Source organism: Mastigoproctus giganteus, chromosome 1 (genome assembly GCF_048544385.1).
Source record: "Mastigoproctus giganteus isolate SK-2022 chromosome 1, ASM4854438v1, whole genome shotgun sequence".
NCBI classification, from domain to species: domain Eukaryota; kingdom Metazoa; phylum Arthropoda; class Arachnida; order Uropygi; family Thelyphonidae; genus Mastigoproctus; species Mastigoproctus giganteus.
This window is the reverse complement of record NC_143575.1, coordinates 189,146,864-189,172,441: the sequence shown is the minus strand read 5'-3', so window position 1 is coordinate 189,172,441 and position 25,578 is coordinate 189,146,864. Positions and strand designations below refer to the sequence as shown.

The 25,578-nt window shown below is 39.0% G+C and overlaps 1 protein-coding gene across 1 annotated transcript in view; it reads right to left on the bottom strand.

Annotated features, from left to right (window-relative positions):
- LOC150091382 (uncharacterized) overlaps nucleotides 1-25,578 on the bottom strand; it is a 576,879-nt gene that overhangs the window by 91,064 nt on the left and 460,237 nt on the right. Inside the window, exon 8 of the mRNA XM_090390158.1 lies at nucleotides 10,064-10,198. Within this exon, the coding sequence (XP_090246284.1) occupies nucleotides 10,064-10,198 (135 nt within the window). The remainder of the gene's footprint in view (nucleotides 1-10,063; nucleotides 10,199-25,578) is intronic.

The window sequence follows — 25,578 nt, the reverse complement described above, 5'->3', positions numbered from 1 at the left end:
CGCTTTTTTTATAAATGAGTGTGTCTACTGCAATATATGCTGATTTATTGAAAAGATTGAATTGAGTAAAAGCCAGACCAGCTTTGCAAATTAAGAAATCAGTCTAATTTAAAATAATGGCTGGATGATATCTTATTACACAATATTAAGATATTCCAGCTTGTTACATTTAAAATTACAAACTTATTACATTTATTACATTAACTTATTACATTTAAACTAATTCAAATATTATATAGCTTCTGCTCTTTCAGTTGTTGTACTATTACTTTAAATTACAGCTAAAATTTTCCTTTTTATCAGAAGACTAGAACCACACATCCTTGAGATTAAAAGGGGAATTACTTTCGACCTCAAGAACTGAAGGAGAATTAGTTCTTTGCATGTAAAGATCAATTCAGAGAGACATGCATAATAATTAAAAGATCTGTTAGTGATAAACAAAAAAAGTGGTATAACTTTTATCTATACAAAATGCAATATATATAACATCATAATACAGTATTATCAAAATATACGTCAGTATCCCTGAGGTTTGACCCATTCTTCAATGTTGACAGCTAATACTTACACTTGAGAAGTTAAAATGTTGATGGAGCTGATATTTATGTCCCACTTGTGAATCAGGCCAAATTTTTGCAAAGTCTAGTCATTACACAACAACCAACAATCTTCTGCATGCACCATCTTAGTGCATGCAAGATTATATTCTCCATATTCAAAATTACTAACACCTAGTATGCTGGAGGGGCCTATCCTAGTGTCAACCAGCATAAGTGTGTTGAGACATACCATGCACACCACACAGAAATACCTGACCCTCTGCAATACTAGGCAATACCAGATTGTAGACTTTAATCATCCAGTGCAATGCTACTACTTTGCTTTACCCTTTCATGAGTGAGTTCCTTGAACACACGGGCTTTTTTTTTGTTTGTAGGTTCAAAAATGCATCGGAAATAGCATGCCACAGAGACCACATTGCACCAGGGTTTGTATTATGAAAGTCACATGATAGCAGATTAATTTTCAAGTGATAATACCTACTGTACTTGTTCCCACAGGTCCATGTCCTTCCTAAAATGAGGCTTCCAGATCTGTACACAGTACTCATGGCCTAACCATTGCCCTTATAGAATGGGACAATCAGCTCCTCATCCCTGCTGGAAAAATTCCTCAATATTATTTCAGAAAATTATTTTAATATTATCTCAAAAATTCCGGGATAGTCCCATGAGATATATCCAGGATAGTTCCATGAAGCTTGTCTGAACAGCTCAGAGGAGAACTTCATATCTGACTGCACAATTACCCCCAGGTATTATTCATTCTCAACAGATCTGAGTATTCTACCACATGACTGGTAGTTAATCTGGGATTGCTGCTTCCCATATGAAGTACCTTACATTTATCAACATTAAACTTCAATTACCACTTCTCAGTCCATCTGCTTGATCTGACTAGATCTTGCTACAGTATCATATCCTGATTACTGTGATTAACTACCCTGCAAATCTTCATATCATTTACAAACTTAGACATTAAGCCTAATATAACCTTCATCAATACTGATGAAGGTTATATATATTGATTAACCCCTAGCTTTATGGCCGTGAAGGGCAATAAAGATTCTCATTCTCTCTCTCTCTCTCTCTCTCTCTCTCTCTCTCTCTCTCTCTGAAGTACTTTTTTTTTTTTTTTTTTTTTTTTGTAGTTGTTGGCGCATCTGCTTCTGTGGCCATAATACACCTCCCAAGGTTTTTGCAATACTTTGATCCAAGCCCGAGGCAGGATTCGAACCCGCGAACTTTGGGTTGCCAAGCATGCACTTTAGCCACCCGGCTAGCCCGGCCGGCCTCTGAAGTACATAAATATAGAAAACAACAATGAGGGCAGCACTGAACCCCAGGGAGATATTGGATATAAATTCTAGAGAATTTTGGCTTTTGCATGCCCGAAATGGACAAATATGGCCAAGGGTTATGATCTCCTCAAACTCTCATTTTTAAAAATGATATTTTTATAAACTGCATATATATTTACTTGTGAACAAATAAGAAGACCAAAAGATCAAGGTAATATATCTAAGAATAATAATATTATCAAAAATAAATGAAAAACATAAAATAATAAAAATTAAAAAAAAAAAAAAAAAAAGCCTTGTCTAACAAACAGTAATAGGAATAACACATTCCTATTACTGTTTTATTTTTAAAGATTTTATTTTATTTGTAAGATAAACTAAAAGAAAAGCAATTAATGGAAATGAAAATATTTTACAGTATTTTGATATATATATATAATAATAATAATTATTATTATTATAATTAGCCATATGGTGCAAGGAAGTCTGCTTATGCTGCACCAGCCAAAAAAAAAAAAAAAAAAAATTTCTGAATTACGCTGAGAGAGAGAGAGAGAAAACAAGAGTCAGAAGTAGAAAGGAATCACCAAGAAAGATGATATCCAGCTCGGGACCCTGAGTGTTCCAAGCCCATACTCACCAGATGTGAGCCCCTGGGGTTAGTATCAGAGTAAAAACAATTACAATCTTAATATGAAAGGTGACATAGAAACCATTAACTTTTTAATAAATTAATCTAATGTAACAAAAGAATCCAATGTTGTTTGCACAGTTTTGTCCTATATGCATTTTTAACTACAGCACATACATTATCAAATGCAATAGTTGTTTCTTTATCAATGTTACTACAGGTCAACAAATTTTCTATTATGCTCAATGCATTTTGGGCATCTTTTTTAGATGGCAGTGTGTGTGTGTGCACGTGTTTGTTCACTTTCACTATCACTGGTAACAAAAACATTATCATTTTTCTCAGTGCATAGCAGCTCTTCTGGTGTTAGCATTGCTGTGGTAGCAACATCATCCACCTTAAAAAAAAAAAGTCTTCAAATTTGCCAACAAAATTTATATGCTCCTTCAAATTCTCTCATTCCTCAATGGTACTATCACATTTGTCTGCTGAACCATGTTTTTCGATGATATTCTCCCCCAAAGCAGTTCATTACTACACTTGATACAATACTGTCCCAAGCAATGAGAAGATTATGGACAGCATCCAAGACAGAAGCCTATGATAGATACAAGTTGATATGCAACCAAGTTACAAAGGAGGTTAGGCAGGCGAAGGCAGATTACGAGAAATCCTTGGCAAAGGATGCAAAGAAAAACAGCAAAGAGTTCTTTACTTATGTAAACTCTAGAAGGAAGGGGATGAATCAGATTGGTCCACTTGATATTGATGGGTCAACTGTTGATGATCCTGCTCAGGTAGCTAACAAACTAAATGAATATTTTGCATCGACATTCACACATGAGGAGTTATTCAGCGAGGGAAATGCCAGAGGTATATTCAACTCTAGCAGTAAGCTACAGAATCTTGAAATAACTGAGAGTAAGGTGGAGGAGAGGTTGTTGAAGATAAACACAAGAAAGGCACCCGGGGTGGATGGGATCTATCCAGTTATATTAAAGGAGGCAGCAAAGGAAGTAAGCAAACCCTTAGCCATAATTATGAGAGCTTCCTTGGACTCAGGGGAGGTACCCATAGACTGGAAATGTGCAAATGTGACCCCAATTCACAAAGGAGGATCAAAGGCTGACACAAGTAATTATAGACCTGTGAGCTTAACTTCTGTTCCAGGAAAATTAATGGAGGCACTGGTTAAAGAAGCACTGCAGGATCATTTAGACAAGACTTCAGTTATAGCTCAGACACAGCATGGTTTTGTTAAGGGGAAGTCTTGCCTGACCAACTTGATTGGATACTATGATATTATATATATTATATATAATATCATAGTATCTTAGTATATCATAGTATATACTTGGATCTTAGAAAGGCTTTTGATACTGTTGCACATGGAAGACTGCTACACAAATTGGAGCAGTGTGACATTGGAGGCAAATTGCTGCTATGGATAAAGGGGTGGTTGAGGGGGAGAAGACAGAGAGTGGTAATCAATGGACACTGCTCATCGTGGACTAATGTTATTAGTGGAGTCCCTCAGGGCTCAGTGTTGGGTCCATTATTGTTTTCTGTATTTATAAATGATATTGATGATGGTATATCAAGCTTAATGTCCAAGTTTGCAGACGATACAAAGGTTGGCAGGGTTGTCAAGGACACCACTGACACTATGCTGCTGCAACAGGATCTGGAAAGGTTGAGCAGATGGGCTGAGAGGTGGCAAATGAAGTTTAACATTGATAAATGTAAAGTACTACACATGGGAAACAGCAACCCCAGAGCAACGTATCAACTCTGTGGTACTACACTGACAGTGGTAGAGAATGAAAGGGACTTGGGGGTGGTTGTGCAGGCAGATATGAAGTTCTCTGAGCAGTGCAGACGGGCTGCAAGAGTAGCTCATGGAGTATTGTCAATGATATACAGGAATTTTTCCAGCAGGGATAAGGAGGTGATTATTCCATTGTATAAGGCAATGGTCAGGCCACACCTAGAGTACTGTATACAGGTCTGGAGGCCTCATTTCAAGAAGGATGTAGAGCTGCTGGAGCGAGTACAGAGAAGGGCAAAAAGATTAGTGAATGGAACAAAGGGGTGCTCTTACGAAGAAAGGCTTAAGTTTTGCAAATTACAGTGTCTGGAGACTAGGCACCAGCGAGGTGATCTGATAGAGGTGTATAAAGCCTTGAATGGTTTAAGCATGCTCAATGCTGATGGGATTCTTCCTCTAGCTCAGAAAAATCACCTGAGAGGGCATAAATTCAAATTGAGGAAAGACAGATGTAGGATAGACGTGCGGAAATTTGCCTTTAGCCAGCGGGTGGTTGGTTGGTGGAACAGACTTCCATCCCTTGTGGTGGAGGTTGATAGCCTAAATAAGTTTAAGGCTCAGCTGGACAGGTATTTTGAACGAACAGAGGGGTGAAGTGGAAGTGGGTTTTTCTTTTTTTGGCTGATGCTGCATAAGCTTGCTTTCTTGCATCAAATGCCTCTACTAATGCTAATGCTAAGACATTCCAATTTGGCTGCAAATGGTTCCCTTCTATTTTGCGGATCAAATACCTATCAAACAGGCTCTATATGCTCTCTTGAGGTTATAAATAATGCCTTGATCCAGCGGCTGCATAAAACTGGTGATATTGGGAGGTAAAAACAACAGCCATATATTTCTCAACTTTTTTATTTTATGAAAACCCCAAACACAAGAGAGAATAGAACCTATAGTAGTTAGTACCGTGCATGGGTTGGAGGTTAAGAAGATGAAAGGAGATATTTAGCATTAGTAGAGGCATATAAAAAATGCAAGAAAGCAAGCTTATGCAACATCAGCCAAAAAAAAAAAAACACCCTCCCATTTCACACCCCTCCATTTATTCCAAACGCCTGTTCAGCTCAGCCTTAAATTTATTTAGGATATCATCTACCACGACAAAAGATGGACTGTTCCACCAATCAACTACCCGCTGGCTAAAGGCAAATTTCTACACATCTATTCTACAACTATCTTTCCTCAATTTGAATCTATGCCCCTTCAAGTTCTTAATCTGAGCAAGAGGAAGAATCCCATCAGCATTCAGCTTGCTCATCTCATTCAAACCCTTATACACCTCAATCAGATCACCTCGCAGGTGCCTACTCTCCAGGCACTGCAATTTGCAGAACTTAAGCCTTTCTTGGTAAGATCACCCCTTTGTTCCCCTTCTCTGTACTTGTTCTAGAAACTCTACATCCCTCTTAAAATGAGGCCTCCAGACCTGTACACAATACTCTAGGTGTGGCTTGAACATTGCCTTGTATAACAAGATAATCACCTCCCTGTCCCTGCCAGTAAAATTCCTATATATCATAGACAAGACTCCACTGACAGGCTGCCAGGGCACACAGGCTGCCCTGGCAGCCTGTCTGCACTGCTCAGCAAACTTCATATTTAACTGCACAATTACCCCCAGGTCTTTTTCATTTTCCACTTCCCTGAGTGTAGTACCACACAGTTGGTATGTTTCTCTTCGGTTATTGCTACCCATATGCAGTAATTTGCATGTGTTGATGTTAAACTTCAGTTGCCACTTCTCAGCCCATTTGCACAACTTATCTAGATCCAGTTGGAGTAGCATACTGTCTTTACTGTTGGTAACAACCCTGCCAACCTTTGTATCATCTGCAAACTTGGACATTAAACCTGATATATCTTCATCAATATCATTGATAAATATACAAAACAACAATGGGCCTAACACCGAACCCTGGGGAACTCCGTTAATAACATTTGTCCACAAAGAGCAGTGTCCATTGATTACCACTCACTGTCGTCTCACACTCAACCATCCCTTTATCCATTGTTGCAACTTATCCTTAATGCCATACCTCTCCAATTTGTACAGCAGTCTTCCATGTGCAACAGTATCAAAAACTTTCCTGAAATCCAAGTATATGATATCAAAATTATTTTTGGCATCCAGTTCCTTTGTGACCACATCATGGCATCCAATCAAATTGGTCAGACAAGACCTCCCATTTGTTGACATTAGACGTGAATTTCTGTAGACTGTAATTTTCAGGAAATAAGTAAAATGGAAGTTGAATGAATAAATGAGGAAGAATAAAAGTTGTTACTCTGAGTTTGAAGTTGGACAGTAGAAGGATGTTGACTGGTAGTGGCATGTGTTCGGACTGCTTTGAGTGAGAGAGAGAGAGAGAGAGAGAGCAGGAATTATAGATGCCAATTCAGAAGAAACAGAATGTCTATGAGACAGAGAGTAGAGAGAGAGACTGTTAGAGATGAGTCATTAATTAACCTAAATGCTCTCTTTTGAATGGAATCTAAGCCAGAGAGAGAGAGAGAGAGAGAGAGAGAGAGAGAGAGAGAGAGAGAGAGAGAGAGAGAGAGAGAGAGAGAGAGAGAGAGAGAGAGAGAGAGAGAGAGAGCGGGAATTATAGACGCCAATTCAGAAGAAACAGAATGTCTATGAGACAGAGAGTAGAGAGAGAGACTGTTAGAGATGAGTCATTAATTAACCTAAATGCTCTCTTTTGAATGGAATCTAAGCCCGAGAGAGGTTTTGTGGACACCACATCAGATGTGGGAACAATATTCCATGGTAAGGGAGATTTGTTTTTGTACAAAGTGAACAGCAGTTTGGAAGAAAAGTAACACCGAGAGCAAAAGAGAAACCCCAGTTTTTTAGATGAAGAGGAAACAATATTTATAATATGCTTAAGCCGAGAGAGATTAGATGTCGGGGTAATCCCCAATAGAGATATACGATCTTGTCTAGAAATCAGAGTGTCACTGAAGATAATCATAGGAGCAGAAGAATCCTTTTTACAAGATATAATACAGGACTGAATTTAAATCAAGGATTGAAATCAACACTGCAATTCTCCAGTGGGGCAAAGATAACTTTGCCCAACTGGAGAATTACATGGAGATCAGTATTTAAAAAATTGGTAGTGGATATTCGACAAGTTGAAGATTTTGAGGGCAGAGTTTCTCAATCTGGAAGGTGGAATGCAATCTGATATAATCAGCAAAACTATGGATAGGATTTCCATTCAATGGAAGAAGGTCATTAATATACAAGAGGAAAAGAGTGGGAGAAAGAACTGAACTTTGGTGAATAAAAGCATTAGTAAAAAAAAAAGTCAGAAGACAGAGAGCAATCTACCATCACCTGCAGTGAGCGGTCAGAGAGAAAACTGGATACCCAATTACATAAAACAGTAGGCAAACCATAAGTAAGTGAGTACCTACAGTAAGTGAACAACTGTTTGTTTTTGTTTCAATTATTTAAATAAAATGAGTTCTCCTCTCAATTATTTATTTATTTATTAATAAAATATTATGGATAGCATCTCCAATTACAATGTATGGGTACATATTGGAGAATAGTAAGAAATAATGAATGAAATAGGATAATATGTTTCATACATACAGTGAGTGCTCACTTTAATAGGTATGCCTACAAATAACAAATATTTGTAGCTATTAATTGTGAAAACTTCAACAGGGCTGCTATGAGTTTCCGAGATACTCATACCAGTGTATATACTGCCAACTACCATGCCACGTTCAGTCACTTATATCCTTCATCTTGAACTGTACATTTATGGCATCCCTATATACATGTACAGCTGCTTTATACATTTAATGATAGGATCATCTCTATTCGATATCCTGAATGATATGAACTAGATGGTCATGGCCATCATATACCAGATGTCTGATCGTTGCAATTATTTCCTATGGGGATTCCTAAAGGACAATGTCTGCAGGAATATTCCACATATTTCTGAAGAAACTCTCGCTGCAGTTATGATACCAACATCCAAAAATGGTATTTAATGCACTGACAGTAAACCAGAAATTTTGGATCAACTCGGGATTTACAAATTTCCCCCACATGTCCTTTAACATTTTCACTGCCATTTACAGTCTCTGTCCTTCACACTCCAAGTTTGACAATCATGGGTTGGAGTCCCTTCTAGAATGGGACTCCAACCCATTTTTGTTTTTGGGTTTTCTTCGCACTGTGGCTGAATGAGGAAGTTTCTGGCAAAGGATGCTTGACAAAAATCTCTCTCTCTCTCTCTCTCTCTCTCTCTCTCTCTCTCTCTCTCTCTCTCTCTCTCTCTCTCTTCTTTTTTTTTTGTCTGGAAAATTTTCATGCAGTGGCAGACCTGACAGTATGGTAGTTTTGTTACTGTGCACAGAGATCATATATTAAATAACTTTTCGGATGAATAATAACTCCTATGTCTTACATGTTTAACAACACAAAACTTACCAGGTACAGTGCAATGCATCAGAAAATATGGGCATTCACAACTGTTTTCTTAATAAACTCTAGATCGTGTTTCAAATATATAGGAAATATAAGAAAAAAATAATAATAATAAGACAGTAAATGTGCTGGATTATACTGTTTATACAGATTATACTGTTTTGCTTCCAAACTATTTTTTTTTTTTTTTTGAAAATCATGATGTTGATTTCCAGATTTACTAAGCTAGATCACCCCCGGCACAATGGACTTGGAACATTATAGCTTTAGTTGCTCGTGTGCCATAAAAAACCAAAACCAAACCAAACAAACCTGGCACATAATGTGAAAAACCAATGTTTCTCACTGAACTATAATTTTACATTCTGGTCAAATACAGCTTCTATTATAAGGTTGCTTTATTTTTCCAAAACTGTATTAAAGAGCCATTTAAAAATAAGTGCAATTTTTTGGCACTGTCTACAATCTACTTTGATACCTTATCAAAACATCATCATCCATAAACTCCTCAAAATTTTTTCATATTCATGCAACAGAGTACGTATTTATATATGAGTAAATAATTTCTCAAAGAAAAATATTAACCCACTCTCACTGCCTCTACTGTAAATCCATCAGAACATGAAAATAAAATCAACAACATTCATTCACCCTGCACTAAATTCCACTCTTGTAGAAGAGTTGCTGGACAAAAGATGAACTCTTTCATCATTTGAAATGCCAAAATGGAAGAGCAAAATTTTTATAAAATCTGAAGAAAATTTCACTGCTGATGAATAATTCAAATTTGACTGATAATTGGTTTTTATCCAAAGAGCAGAATTATGTGACACCTCCAAGCTTCATGATGGTTCACCCCCCCCAAAAGGTATACACACATAATATACATAGTGAAATGAAAAGAATTGAACAGAAGCATTTAATCTTTCATTGAAAGCTACCAAATGTCTTATATGACTCTGTTTTAGGGTGGGAAACACTTAAGGGTATTCTATCCACTTAACATATATACCTAATGGGTATGACATTAACAGAAAAAGAAAAAAAAAAAAAAAAAACTTTCTATGATGTATAAAAAGTCAAACCCTATTGTGAAAGTTTCATGCCTTAATTTAACTACTTCAATATTATGTATATTAGGAAAATCCAGGAATAAAAACACCATATTGCTGTTGTGTGTGTGTGTGTGTGTGTGTGTGTGTGTGTGTGTGTGTGTGTGTGTGTGTGTGTGTGTGTGTGTGTGTGTGTGTGTGTGTGTGTGTGTGTGTGTGTGTAAATAAAGAATTAAACTAAGCAACTCACCCCAAATGATGATAAAGATATCTGGCTACGACTCTGATAGGTAAATACTTGATCTACATCATCATCCTGAACTCCTAAACTATCTTTATCAGAACTGGCAACGCTGCCTCTACCAGATGGACTCTAAAAAAATAGACAGCACTCCATTTATAGATATATCTTAGTAAGAAGCAAATGAATTTACTAAGGCAGTAGTTTGAAATAATTGTATGTCAGTAGTCTAACAGATGTTACACATGCAAGAAAAGCAAAATTAACAACTCAATTAACTAACTCAACTACAAGTGACCTATAAATTTTTAAATGTTTTTAACATTCTTATCAGCAAAATTCATTGGAAGTTTGTCCAAATGCTTGTCACAAAACAGTGCTAATTAACTATAGCTAATCCTGACCTTGCTAAAATTAATATGTTCCTAATGTTCATTCATAGGGTTGAAAAGTAAAGTTCAAAGTCAATTTTTATATGAAGAACATATCAAGGGATATGTTCTTCTATTTTACTCCTCACATTTTACCCTGAAGCAGGCTAGGACATCATGAATACCTGCAGAAAGCTTGGAAGAACATCAACATTGGAGCCTTTTTCAAACACAGACTGGCCCTCCTCAAAGAGACTATAACTGCTTTTAGGCTAAAACCTTGTGCATGGATGGAGATTATTCTTTCTACAGAAAACAATCTCCATCCATGGTTACCATTATTTGCAGTCCAGGTTCTTATTCTTGATAAGTACCTTGCTGTTATTTCATCATTCTCATATTCTGAGAATGGCAAGATATGTTAAAATCATCTGCATATAGGGTAGTGAAAACTATAGGTGTATGCATTATTCAGTTAATTTTGAAAATAAAGAGGGTGGCATTTAAAACAAACTCCTTACAAACACCTTCTTCTTGGATGAAATTGGGAGAGAGAAAAGACTGAACTCTAACCAAAAGGAATCTATATTTTAGAAAGTTCTGAATAATTTGGAGAGATGGTCTCTTAGTTCGAGATTGCACTTATCATGCATAATACCATAACAACAAGCTGTACCAAATGCCTTTTCAATGTCTAAACAAACAACAGATGTTCTTTACTGATGAAAGTGTTATGTATCGGGGCTTCTATCTGAATCACGAGATCTAAGGTGGATCTGCATGCATGCAAGCACTTTTACTCCTACATCTTGATAAGGCATTTTCACTGCTTCAACAATCATTTTTACAGTCTGAGTTCCTTTATACTAGGGGTGGCCAACGAGTCGATTGCGATCTACCAGTCGATCATGGATTCAATTTCAGTCAATCACGACGAATTTTAAATATACAGTCATCCCTCGATTTGTGCACCTTGTGCTGCTGCTGTTGTTGTTATTTGGTTTTTAGGAGCATTAGCAACTAAGGCCATATTGCTCCGGGGATATGCGGTGGTCCTTCTCTGACCTTTCTGCATCCTCCGTATTTGGTGGTCACGGGTTCAAACCCCAGTCTAGTCAAGAAGCATGTGCTACGCACTGCTGCTCCTGCCCACCTGGCTATGGAGGCGCCATGCACCTTGTGCAATGTAATTTTTGAGATGGTAGATCACAGCACATTTTGAAGGAAAAAAGTAGATCACATCACAAATTAAGTAGGCCACTCCTGCTTTATACTAAGGCCAATTTATTCAATGAGACTCTAAATAAAATTTTATAGATCATTGTTCAAAAAGCAACATGCACAAGTGCTCATCAAAACATCATCTACTGTAAGCAATTCTAGACATTCTATGTTAAAAAAATATATAAAAAGTTTTTCTCATCTCATTTTTTACAAATCTAGTGCTTTGAATTCTATACATTTACAGTACTATAAAGCTTTTCATACAGTGGGATAATATCCCATTCAATGTAATTATTATTATTATTATTATTAGCCATATGGTGCAAGGAAGCCTGAGGCTTATGCTGTACCAGCCAAAAATAAATAAATAATAAATAAATAAATAAAATTTCCACATTACCCTGAGAGAGAGAGAGAGTCAGAAGTAGAAGGGAATCATCAAGAAAGAGAATATTGATATCCAGCTTAGGACCTGGGTTTGCCAAACCCATACTCACCAGATGTGAGCCCCTGGGGTAGTGGTATACTACATAGAGAAAAATGCATCTCTACACAACCAGAAACACTAACAAATAGAAAGCCAAAGTCAAGAGCATACTGAAGCAACTTAGAGTAATAAATTACTAGTAGTTTTGTTAGTAGTGGCTATGTGGTTAGATAGTAACTATGACTTGCAACTGGGCTGAGAGATCACAATAAAATCTTTCAGGAGTTCCATCAAAGAGCTCACAGCCTTTACATTCTTAGTGCTCAAGATAAACCAAAGACTTACACCTCCATCATAGAAGAAGTACTGTGTTCCCTACACCCAACTGGTGTTGCAGTTGACTTTTCCTCACAAATGAAAAACAGCTTCATCACACAAAATAAGACACTGTGTCACACAGTCCTCTTGCACTCTATGTGGAAAGTCGCAACAAAACCCATACCATTTGTATTTATTGATTGGTTTTAGACCAGGGGTGCTTAAACCATGTCCCACAAGCCACTTGCGACCTGTGAACACAACAAAGTTTCCAAAATATATTTTAAAAATATATATATAATAGCGTAAAATGGAGCGTAGCAACTCGTGCAACACCGGCAGGAAAAGCAGGTTAAGCAGGAAAGCTCAGCTTCTCAATGAGTGCACATAGGTGGCACTGCTACATTTTACGTACTTTCTAGTTCTAGTGTTTACCAGAAAAGTATTCTCGATTCTCTGGACCTTTCTAGAAACTGTCAAGGTATATATATACACTTGCACTTGCTTGGATTTTAGTCATTCAGTCAGTTAGAATTCAATCTCACGATGCGCTCTTTCCGAACTTTCAATTATTAACGACTAATATAAATAATTCTTTAGTTTTTATTGCATTTTTTGAGTGTTGTAAAAATAAAGCTAATGTGTTGTAAAAATAAAGCTAAATAAAGTGAATTTAATCATTTAGTAAAGTTTTAATTACCTTTGTTATATAATAACGAAACAACAGTAATAAGAGGCCCTAGTAAATTCAAAATGGTGGGTACCAGCAAAAAAATTGTTTACAGTGAAGTTGTTTGTAATTTCAATGAAAAATGGACTGATTTATACTTCTTTATGGAAACTGATAGAAAGCCTGTTTGTTTAATATGTCAGGAATCAATATCAGCTGTCAAGGAATACAATTTGAAAAGACGCTATGACACGAAGCATGCAAACAAGTTCGTCAGTCTCTAGGGTCAGGTACGCACAGACAAACTGAACCTTCTCAAAAAATCATTAAAATTGCAACAATCAGTTTTGAGAGTTATGTCAAAGCTAGCTATATCATTGCTCAAAAAATTTTCTAAAGGTCAAAACCATTTTCTGATGGAGAATTTGTGAAGGAGTGCCTTGTAGCAGCAGCTGAAGTTGTGTGCCCAATCAAAGCTGATGCCTTCAAAAAGATAAGCTTGTCTCGAATGACTGTTACTAGGAGAGTAGAACTGGCATTAAAAACAAAGTTGATCGTATACAAATTTTACCCATTGGCATTAGATGAAAGCACAGATTTAACCGATACAGCTCAGTTGGCTATTTTTATTCGTAGGATCAAGGACAAACTTAGTCTTTGAAGAACTGTTGGCTTTATGTCCCTTGAAAGGAACCACGAAGGGAACAGACATTCTGGAAGCTACAAAAATGACTGTTGCAAGATATCACCTCAGTTTGAAAAACCTTGGAGGATTGGCAATGGATGGAGCCCCAGCTATGGTTGGAACAAAAGCGGGATTGGTAGAACTTTTAAAAAAAGAACAAGAAATAGATACTATAAGATTTACCAGCTACCATTGCATCATTCACCAGGAAAATTTGTATGGCAAATCTCTTGGGTTTGAAAATGTCATGAAAGTTATCACAGACATTGTGAATTCCATCTGAGCAAAGGGTTTGAATCATAAAACCCTTTGCTCAGATGGAATCAACTCTTTGCTTTGTGTCTACTTCTCCGACGTGCGATGGTTAAGCCATTCAAAAGTGCTCACAAGGATTTTTGAGTTGAAAGATGTCATCCAAATGTTCATGACAGCAAAAGGCAAGCCACTATCAGTGTTTGATGATCCAAAGTGGTTGGTCGACTTTGCCTTCCTTACAGGCATTTCTTCTCATTTGAATGAGTTAAATTTGAAGCTCCAGTCAAAAGATCGACTAGTTCATGTCCTGTTTAATCACATCAAAGCTTTTCAGATGAAATTATAACTCTTTACGTACCAACTTCAAGATCAGAATTTAACCCGTTTCCAAGGAATGTTGAAATTGCAGTCAGCAAAATATGCTCCTCAATGTGTGCCTGCAATATCTCAGCTCCAGACCGAGTTCCAAGAGAGATTCCAAAATTTCCACGCTCAAGAAAGGACCTTGAACGTGGTAACTAACCCCTTCTCTGTGAAAGTGATGGAGACTCCAGGGGTTTGTTTTTTGTTTTTTTGGTTTTTTTTAGGAGCATTAGCAACTAAGGCCATATTGCTCCGGGAATATGCGGTAGCCATTCCCTGACCTTCCCGCATCCTCCGTATTTGGTGGTGACAGGCTCGAACCCTGGTCTAATCAAGAAGCGTGTGCTACGCACTGGTGCTCCTTCCCACCTGGCTACAGAGGCGCCGAGACTCCAGGGGACCTCCAAATGGAAATTATTGACCTTCAATGTGACTCAGACCTGTAAATCAAATTTGATGAAGTGTCGCTCCTAGAATTTTTAACAAAAATATCTAGAAAATGAAAATTTGTCAATTTAACAACAAGAATCTTCTCCCTCTTCGGAAGCATGTACTTATGTGAACAGATGTTTTCAAGAATGAAGCACTCCAAGTCAAAATTGAGGACAAAAATTACTGATTGTCATCTGGAGCACTGCCTCTGATTAGCTACCACAGAAATAGTTCCTGACGTTGAATTATTAGTAAAAAATAAACAGAGTCAGTTTTCTCATTAACTGAATCTTCCATTCCTTTCACTGCTATTGTATTGTAATAAAATTTGCTTATAAATGCAGTTGGTTTCGTTCTTTTAAAGTTTAAAATTTAAATCATCCCTAGGTTTACAAAGCAAAGTTATTACATGGAGAAATCAGAATTCAGAAACAACTCTCGAGGGCAATATTTTCAAGTTGAAAATTAAAAGAATCACATTATAGTAAAGTGCATGGAACAATACTGCAATTGGTTTTAAGTATTTTTAACTCAACAAATTTTCCTTTAGGTGTTTCTTCGGAATTCGAGCCTAAAAGCAGTATATAAGACTTGTCTATTATAAGGCCCGCAACGTATACCAAATTTTCAAATTGGCCCGCAACTTCCAAAAGGGTGAGCACCCTTGTTTTAGACACTGAGTGCACCATACAAGATTTCAAAGTTAAGCACATCTGGAGAATACAACTAAATGTTGTAGTATTTGTAGAGGCAAATAATGCAAAAAAGCACATTTATACAGCCTCAAGGGGAAAAAAAAAAAAAATAATAATAATAATAATAAAAAAAAATACTTCTATCACCTGTCCAACCCTTCTAATAAGTCTAGTTCTTCTCAAATTTATTCACACTACCCACTCTCACAACAGATGGTAGTCTGCACTGCTCACTGAAAGCAAGTTTCCACACCTCTAATTTACAACCATCTTTCCTCAATGTAATTTATTATTATTATTATTATTAGCTATAGGGTGCAAGGAAGCCTGAGGCTTATGCTGCACCAGCCAAAAAAAAAAAAAAAAAATTCCTGAGTTACCCTGAGAGAGAGAGAGAGAGAGAGAGAGAGAGAGAGAGAGAGAGAGAGAGAGAGAGAGAGAGTCAAAAGTAGAAGGGAATCACCAAGAAAGAGAAGAACAATGATTTCCAGCTCAGGACCCTGGGTGTCCCAAGCCCACACTCACCAGATGTGAGCTCCTGGACACCTCATGTATGTTGTCCGAGAAACAGGGAGGATGGAATCACAATTTAGATTACTCAACTGATTCATAGCTTCATCAGATCTCCATTCACATGCATAGTTTTCAGAAAATGCAATTTTCAGAATTGAAGCCCCACTTGGTAAGAGTACGTTTTTGTAACCTTCATAAATCTCATTACCCTTCTCTGCACCAGTTCCAAGAGATTCATATCTTTTCTAAAATTGAGGATTCCAGACTAGTACATAGTACTCAGGGTGATTTAGCCCAACCATTGCCTTATACAACAGGATAATCACCTCCTTATCCCTGCTGACAAAATTCCCATATACAGGTAGTTCTCGACTTTACGAGTTAATTCATTCCTAGCACGAGCTCATAAAGCGGGAATTTATTTCCCATAGACATAAGGTTAAAATTAGGGGTTACGTTCTCAACAATGAAATTAGTTAGTTAATTAGTTTAGGTTTAAACAATGATTGATTTATCGAAAGAAATGAAAATGTAGCCTGTAAAAATCAAGCAAATTATAATAATAGAGAAATTATTTATGACTTACAAATGTTAAAGAATGTTTATTCTTCACCATCATCATCGACTAAATGCACTTGTTGATTACTCATTACTGGCTCAGCACTCGTTGGTTTGTTGCACAAGGAGTTGTCTTCTTCAGAAATGTTTCAAAAGGCGTTTGTTTCCAAGATAATCTTCTCTTTTAATTATAAATTTCACAATTGCATGTATAAACATTTTTTAACGGCACACACAAATTGCAACTAACACGATTTGCGTGGAGTAACAAGTTTACGAAGCTTAAAAAAAAAAACAAATGAAGAGAAGATTCTGAAAATTTATTTGTTTTCATATGATTGAAGATTTCAGTAAAGGGAAAACACTTTTCGCCATAATAACATAAAAAAAACCACACAATTCCAGTTATCGGTATTTTTGCAAATGCAAGAAGATCAAGGTTTACTACCCGTTTATAATTACTTGCAGTAACAGAAAAGCCAAATAAACCAGAAAGTGTAAATTGTTTTTATTGTTTTATGGCCGTGACCTCCAGAAATGTGCTTTAGAAAAATATCACAAAGGCGGTTAAAATTGATTCTTATAACGGAACATATGATAACGATGAAAGTGTAGTGCATTTTAATGATTTGAATTGGTAACTAATACAATTTAGAAACCACCCTTATGACCTTTTATATGGCCTTCAGGTCACACTTGTGACCTTAAAAATGACATTTTAGAGAGATAAATGGCTTAGTTATCAGCGAAAATTTCAACTTCCGAGATCTTGAAACGAATTACTAAAAAACGAAGTGTTATTGGATTCACATTACGATATTTTAATGATACGACGGTGTCTCTGGAACGGATTAATATTGTAAAGCTGGGTACACTGTATTGTATAGCTACGTATGTGGTTTTAAATGAGGTATTTATGAATGTCTAACATTCATTTTTTGCAATTAATGTTCATATTTTCAATTTTGTTGATACTTGATACTTGGGAAAAAAATTCGTAAACCTGGGAACTTGTAAAGCAAGAGCTGCCTGTATATCATAGACAAAACCACTTGAGCTGTCTTAGCAGTCTATCTACACTGCTGAGAGAACTTTATGTCTAACTATGCAATTACCCTCAAGTCTTATCGTTCTCCACTATTCTAAGTCACACAGTCAGTATGTTATTCTAAGATTACTGCTACCCATATGCAGTACCTTGGGGGTGCATTATAGCCTTAGTTGCTAATGCGCCAATAAAAACCAAAAAAAAACAAAAGCAGTACCTTGCATTTGTCAATTTTAAACTACAATTGCCACTACTTAGCCTATCGCTTAATTTCTAAAGATCTTGCTGCAGAACCACACCTTAATTAATGTCATTAACCATCCTGCCCCATTTTATCATCTGCAAACAAATATTAAGACTGATATACACAGAATAACAGATCAACAATAGCCACAGGCAGAGGTGAAAGTGATTCTTGCACTGCTTCTATTGGAACAAGTAGCAGCCAGTATAGCAAGGTGCCAGGAATTTCAAAGACTGTTGATGATGATGACTGTTGGAACAACAGTCATCATGGAACAAGTAAATACATGTGCTGCATTAAGGTAACTAAGAGCAAGAACAAGTGCATGTACACCAATGCCTAGGAGCATAGAAAATAAATTTAATGAATTTGAAGTGCTGATTAAGACGTTGGCATATATGAGAGATGCGGTGTCACACAGATATAAGGAAAGCAGAATTTGAATATGGGGGGGTTACAACGCGTAAAGAAAGATGCGTGTGTCTTGGTACTGTTGGTGGCTCCTACGCATTTATTTTGTCCATCTCCACCATATTCGTCTGTGGTGGTGTAGAACCTCTGCAGAGCAGGCCTGAAAAACTGTTGATATTTGTGTGTTAGTTTAGTGTGTGTGTGTGTGTGTTGTTTGTGTCAGGCCAGTTCACCACTAGAGAGCAGCCAGCATCTGGGCGGCTGCTGCCTGGTGCCCACCTCCAGGCACGAGGAGCTGGGCCTAGGTCTACTATCACCTGTGGTGCTGAAACAAACAAAATCCCCAAACCCATAATGCACAAGTACTGGCCACACGCATAGTTTTGGTGCTCTGTTATTTGTTGTGCCATTTATTGGTTTCAAGTGTCACATTTTCATTTATTTTGTGTCCATTAAGTTCCTCTTCTCAAGATGTGTCCATGGACATCAACTTCGTGAAGATCGGCCAAGGTAATCGAAAGTTATGGTCATTTTTATTAGCGTTGATCTCGCCGGGTCACAACGTGATTTTGCATTGTATACTGTTATATTGCCAATTTTGTTAAGGTGAACAGTACCACAAATAATTCCTAAATATTGATCATAGTAAATATCAGGAACAGTAATTGAACAGTTCTACAACCACATGTAACTTTCATGATGAATTTTGGATATTTTGCTAGTTTTCCTTGTTTGAATTTAGTATGCTGGTTAATAAACAAAGGCCTTTGTTCTCAGTGTACAACACACGGTCAAGCCCTGATTAGTCAAGCCCTGTTTGAGTGACCATTAGCGTGAATTGGTAGCTACGTACTTCAAGACATCTATATCCAGAATATTTATTGGTACTAAATTTATTTTATTTAAAATATGATAAATAGAAGTTATTAATTTCATTACATTTAAGATATTGAGAATATATATATATATATAAATAAATATGTGCAGTGCCGTTCTCCCATTGACTCCCCAGGAGAGAACAATAAACCAAGCTCAGCATCCAGTATTCTTCATATCTAGGGGTTAAGACTCCCCCCCCACTTGTAAAACTTCGAGACTCTGAACTAAACACTGCACCCCAGCAGCAAAGCAACTCAGCAACTGCCCTTCAGAACCTTTCATCCTGTGGATTTTCATCCCACAGATTTTCATCCTTCAGATTTCATCCTGCTTCAAAAAATTATCTTGGCACCATTATCCAATTCTGGGTATGGGAACACAAGACCTGGAGGAGATGCCAGACAGTCAACAAAGCCACCCAGACATCTACTGACAAGCGAACAGTGAAACCCACCCTGGACAAACCAGAAGAACAGGATGAAACCAGACAAGACACCACCTGCAAGAGGAGAAACAAGAGGTACAATATTGAAAAACCAGACCGGGAAATGAGGAGCAACAGTGAAGCAAGAGATCGACAGGAACCAAGCAAAATAACAGAAGAGCAAAAACAAGGGGAAAAAATCTCCTCCCTGGATCTCTCGTTGCCACAGGGAACAGTCCTTGAGCAAGTGCTCACACTGCGAACCACTCTAGAAAACATAATGAAAGATAACAGTAGCAGAATTTCTTCAACCTTAAGAGCAGACATAGTCCTTCAATGGACTAAATTAGAAACAATCCTCCTGCAAACAAATGTGGAGCACCAGAGGGTGCTTGCAGCCCTAGAAGCATATAAAGATGCTGATGGTGGCAAACAACTGCTACAGCGCACCCCATCGTATGCCCAAGTGCTGAGGCACACCCCAAGTGAGAGGGGAAAAAACCAGTGAATTACAAGTGCAAAAGAAGAAAGTACTCACAAAAACTCCAAATATAGTGATACTGAGACCTACCGGAGACAGCAACCAATCAAGTGAGCAAATCAAACAAAAAGTCATAGATAATATGAAGGAAGACTTTCAAAACACCAGGATAAAGTCTATCTGCAAAACCATGAACCCAGGGATCGTGACTGAGACTGAGAGCGAGAAGGAGAAAAAGCAAATGAGAAAATAACCACATTAGGGCTAAAGGCAGAATTACCGAAAAAGAAAGGCCCAACTATATGAATATTCAATGTAGAGTATGACATGGATCCGCAGCAATTAACCAACGATATTTATAGAAAGAACTTACAGAGCCACTTCCCAGAGTTGGAACCCTCTGAGCTGATTTATCCAAAGTTCAAAATAAAAGCAAAGAACGGGATGGGAGTAAATTGGACGGTGGAACTGGCGCCAACTGCTTGGCAAATCTTAAGCACCCAAAACAGAATTTATAGAGAATGGAGCAGCCTGCGATACAGGGAACATATATCCATTCCCAAGTGCTTTCGCTCCTGCAGATATGGCCACACCACCCATACTTGCACACAAAGAGAGCCAACCTGTGGCCACTGCTCTGGCAAAGGGCATGAGTACAATACCTGCCCCAACAAAACCGACACACCAACCTGCGCAAACTGTAAGAGTCTGAAACTGGAGCACTCACACTCCATCAAAGATACTGGGTGTCCGACATACCAAAAAATCAAGAGTTCCTGCCAACAGAGAATATTATTATTTGGTTTTTAGGAGCATTAGCAACTAAGGGAATATTGCTCCGGGATATGCAGTGGTCATTCCCTGACCTTTCCGCATCCTCCGTATTTGGTGGTGACGGGCTCGAACCCCGGTCTAATCAAGAAGCGTGTAACAGAGAATAGATTATGGCCACACACCATAAACAATTCAACTCCAGCGTTCTCACATTCCACCAGCTCAATGCACAGCGTGCCAGAGCAGTGGTGGAGCAAGTCTGACTAAAAGCTGATGATGAAAACGCTGACATCCTCATAATATTGGAACCGTACACGCACCAAAAGCAAGTACGTGGATATCCTACTAAATACAAAATTGTGCAGTACACAGATGAAACCCCAAGTGGGGGTTCCCAAATCAGGAACCCCCATATTACGGTCACAAAAATCCCACAATTCTGCACTCCCTGGGCAGCATGTGCCCACCTTGTCACCTCCCTGGGAAGTCTTTATGTGGTTGCTCTATACTGCAGGCCAGGGGCAGAAATCGACTATGCGATAACATACCTGGAGAATCTTCAAACTGCACTAAGCGGACACAAGACACTAGTGGGGCAGACGTCAACTCCAGGTTCCCCCCCCCCCCTCTGGTACAGTACCACGCCTGAAAGAAGAGGCTCAACGAATGGGCAAAGGCTCGAGGAGCACCTGGCCAACTCCATATTTGTTGTTAAAAACCAACACTTCTGCCTCTCGACCTTCTGCAACACCTTATGGGAAGCAGAGATTGACATAACATTAGCCACAAGAAACAGACACCCACATCACAAATTGGACAGTTAGAAACGCTTGGACGACCTCGGACCATCATACAATAACCTTCACATTAGAAAGGAACCTGACAAGAACAGCTGCCGACAGGCACAGGCTAAATAGATTCGCCCTCAGCAAGGCAAACTGGGACACCTTCCGAGAGAGACTACGCACAGCAGGCCAGCAATACCTGCACACACCGAGGGAGCAGGAATGCGGAAGAGAAAACCCGGAACGACTCCAGAAGGATTTAACAAAAATAATAACAGAAGCAGCAGAGAAAGCCATGAAGAGAAGAATCCCCATTGCAGGGGCCACGCCCTGGTGGACTCCAGAGCTCACACGAATGAGGAAATTAGTACAACACAGAAGGAAACAATTTCAGAGGGCTAAGAGGAATTGGCCGCAACAAGAAGTCACTGAACTCAAGAACCAATATAGAATCGCTAGAAATTGTTATACTGAACAGATAAAGAAAGAGAAAAGAGAATCATGGGAGAGGTTGGTACAAGGGTCAGGAAACAGCAACCCCTGGGGGGGGATACAAAATTACCACTCACAAACTCCCCAGGGGGAAAGTCGTGACAGGCACCAAAACAGCACAAGGAAATTTAACCATAACCTGGGAGGAGTCGATTGGGAACATCCTGGACAACATCCTTCAGGAGCTGCCACAACACTAACAGATGAGCAGGAGCTATCTGCCAAGCAAACAATTGCTATAATAATGACCAAATAGAACCCCCCCCCTCTTCACCTTAGAAGAAATTCAGGATGCAGCAAGCTGCCCGAAAATTAAGAAATGCCCTGGACTGGACCTAATTGACCCGGAGATGGCAAAAGAAGCAACGGAACATATACCGGAATTACTGCTAAAACTATTCAATTGCTGCCTGGAAGCAGGTAAATTTCCACTACAGTGGAAAAAGGCAAATTTAAAACTGCTCCTAAAAAACCCAACAAAGCCACTAGAGACCCATAGCCCTACAGACCCATAGCCCTACTACTAACCTTCAGTAAAATATTTGAAAGGCTGCTACATACCAGAATCACAAGGCATTATAATGAAGTAAATCCTAACATAACAAAGCAATACGGATTTACTCCTGGCAAATCCACTATCGAAGCAACACAGAACCTCCTCTCTAGAGTCGCCAATTGTAAAAGGAAATACTTCCTTGTCATCACAGTGGATTTCGCTGGGGCGTTCGACACCTGGTGGCCGAGCGTCTTGGCGAGACTCAGAGCTGCCAACCTTCCATTGAATCTTTATTATTGCATGAAGGATTACCTGGCTGATAGAGCAGTGCAAGTTACCACACCATATAAATGCCTCAGTTGCCCAGTCTGAGGGGCTACCCCCAGGGTTCTGTCCTGGGGCTGCTCCTGTGGAACTTTGTCATAGACGAATTCCTTGCCATGGATCTGGGTGGTGTGGAGGCCCAGGCCTATGCAGATGACTTGGTCTTGACCACTGAGGCTGACAGCAGATCCTCCTTAGAAATGCAAGCAAATGATGCCCTGCAAAAGCTGCTAGACTGGACGAAGCTACACTTGCTCAAACTAGCACCCGACAAGACAAAATCGGTGCTGCTAAAAGGTACGCTAGACTTAAGGAGACCACCACAAATTCAGATTGAGAACAAAACAGTTAAGCTGTGCGAACAGATTAAATACCTAGGAATAATCCTGGACAGAAAATTAAATTTCAAGCCACACCTAGAATATATTAAACAAAAGATAAGAAGATACTTTTTTTTTTTTTTTTTTTTTTGATTTGGTAGTTGTTGGCGCATCGGCTTCTGTGGCCATATTGCACCTCCCAAGGTTTTTGCAGTAATTTTGATCCAAGCCCGAGGCGGGAATCGAACCTGCGAACTTTGGGTTGCCGGGCAGGTACTTTACCCACTCGGCTAGCCCGGTCAGCATAAGAAGATACGCGGCCCTTGTCGCTAGAGTCACTTGCAGGGACTGGGGACTCAGACGTACTACCCTGTCTCTGTACTACAAAACTCTCTTCATCCCTGCCATCACATATGGCTCCCCTGTCTGGTACATGAGGGCGGCACTAGAAGTGAATAAACGGATCCTCGAAACCATTCAGAAGACCATCCTCCTTACCACGTCGAGAGCAACTAGAACGACTAGCACGGCTGACCTCCAAGTCCTGGTAGGAGTTCTGCCCCTGGATCTCGAAGCTACCTGCTGTGGTCTGCTCTACCATCTTGCCAGAATCACATTGGCTACAATGTATGACCTCACCAATGACATCACTAATGACCACAACTATGAGAAAAGAAGAATCACCGACCACCTCGTCCAGATTTGGCAGAGGAGATGGAGCAACACAGAAAAAGGTGCAGTGACCAGAAGATTCCTCCCCACTGTCACCAAGCTGTACCGTAAGGCGCTAGCGTGGTTTCACCACGGTCGAAATACCACCTTCCTCCTTACAGGACACGGCCCGTTTAAAGCTAAGCTTCACCAACTTGGCATTGTAGATAAGCAGACTGTCCCTGTGACAAGCCGGAGTCCTGGAGACAAAATGTGTGAATGCGATCTGTATGATGACCTACCACTACGTCTATCCAATCGGCAATCCAATATATACCAGACAACCAAGAACCCAGACTGTTAGACACTCAAGAGGACTACAAGACACTCAGTCAATATGCCCAGGATCTATTTTCTAGAAGGAAAACAATGATAGAAATATACCAAAGGCAACATGACTAGAAAGAATGCAGGAGGTCAAACAAGTATTAAAAAAAAAAAAAAAAAAACTCAACATACCACAGAAAGACAAGACTTTAGGATGATTTGGATGGCCTACTGTTGACTCAAAACTGCACTCCCTTGTGCGGGTTTTTTTTTTTTTTTTTTTCCATTCGGGGAGGGGGCTATTTGCTCTTCTCCTCTCCTCCCATATTTTCACTGCCATGGGGCATGGGCATGCCCCACTGAAAATGGGGGGCCACCTTCCTATCCGACCCCTCTTCTTCCTATTTCATCCCCCCGTCTACACCCTCCCTCCCATTACTTTCTCTTGTACAGCGACTGCCCCACATGTCCAAATTTAAATCTCATCAAATTTTGCACCAACCTTTTAGGCTCTCTAGAAATAGTTCTTTCAGCGTAAAACCATGGGTAACGAGGAACCATGGGGAGTGGTGTACAGAATTGTCACTAATAAACTCCCCAGAGGGGAAGTGATCCGTTCTACCAAGACACCTCAAGGACAAATCACAAAAAGCTGGAAGGAATCCATAAATAATATATTAAACTGTCTTTCGACCAGCTGTTGCTCCGTCAACACAGGATCAAATTGTACTATGCAAAAACAACGAAACTTATCAGTAAAACAACAGAGGATTCCTTCACAGAGCTTGAAGTTGCACTACAGATCAAAAACAAAAAGATGCTAGATCCAGATCGCCTGGAACCTGAAATTCTGAAAGAGGTCATCGAATACACTCCCAATCTGCTCCTAAACCTCTTCAACCATTGCCTCAGAGTTGGTTGGTTCCCACTAGATTGGTGAACTGCTAATGTCCGTCTGCTCCTGAAGAATCCCTCCAAACAACAAGAGTTATCAGACGCCTATTGTCCTATTGCCCTTCTCTCGGTTACCACCAAAATTTTTGAAAAACTACTCAAGCAACGCATCAAATCTCACTGACCAGGCTGCCAACCTCCATTCCAGCAACCAATATGGCTTTACAAAAGGTAAATGCACAACTGACACCCTTCAGAAGATAATAGAAGACAGCACCCTATTCTCAAGTAAATCGCCAAGTTAATAGAGGCTGTCCTCAAGGATCTATATTGGGTCCCAAGTTTTGGAACATGGTACTTGATGAGTTTCTTCAGCAAAACTTCGGGTGCGTTCATTCTCTAGCCTACGCTGAAGATCTCATCCTTATGCTAGCCGCAAATGGCAGAACAA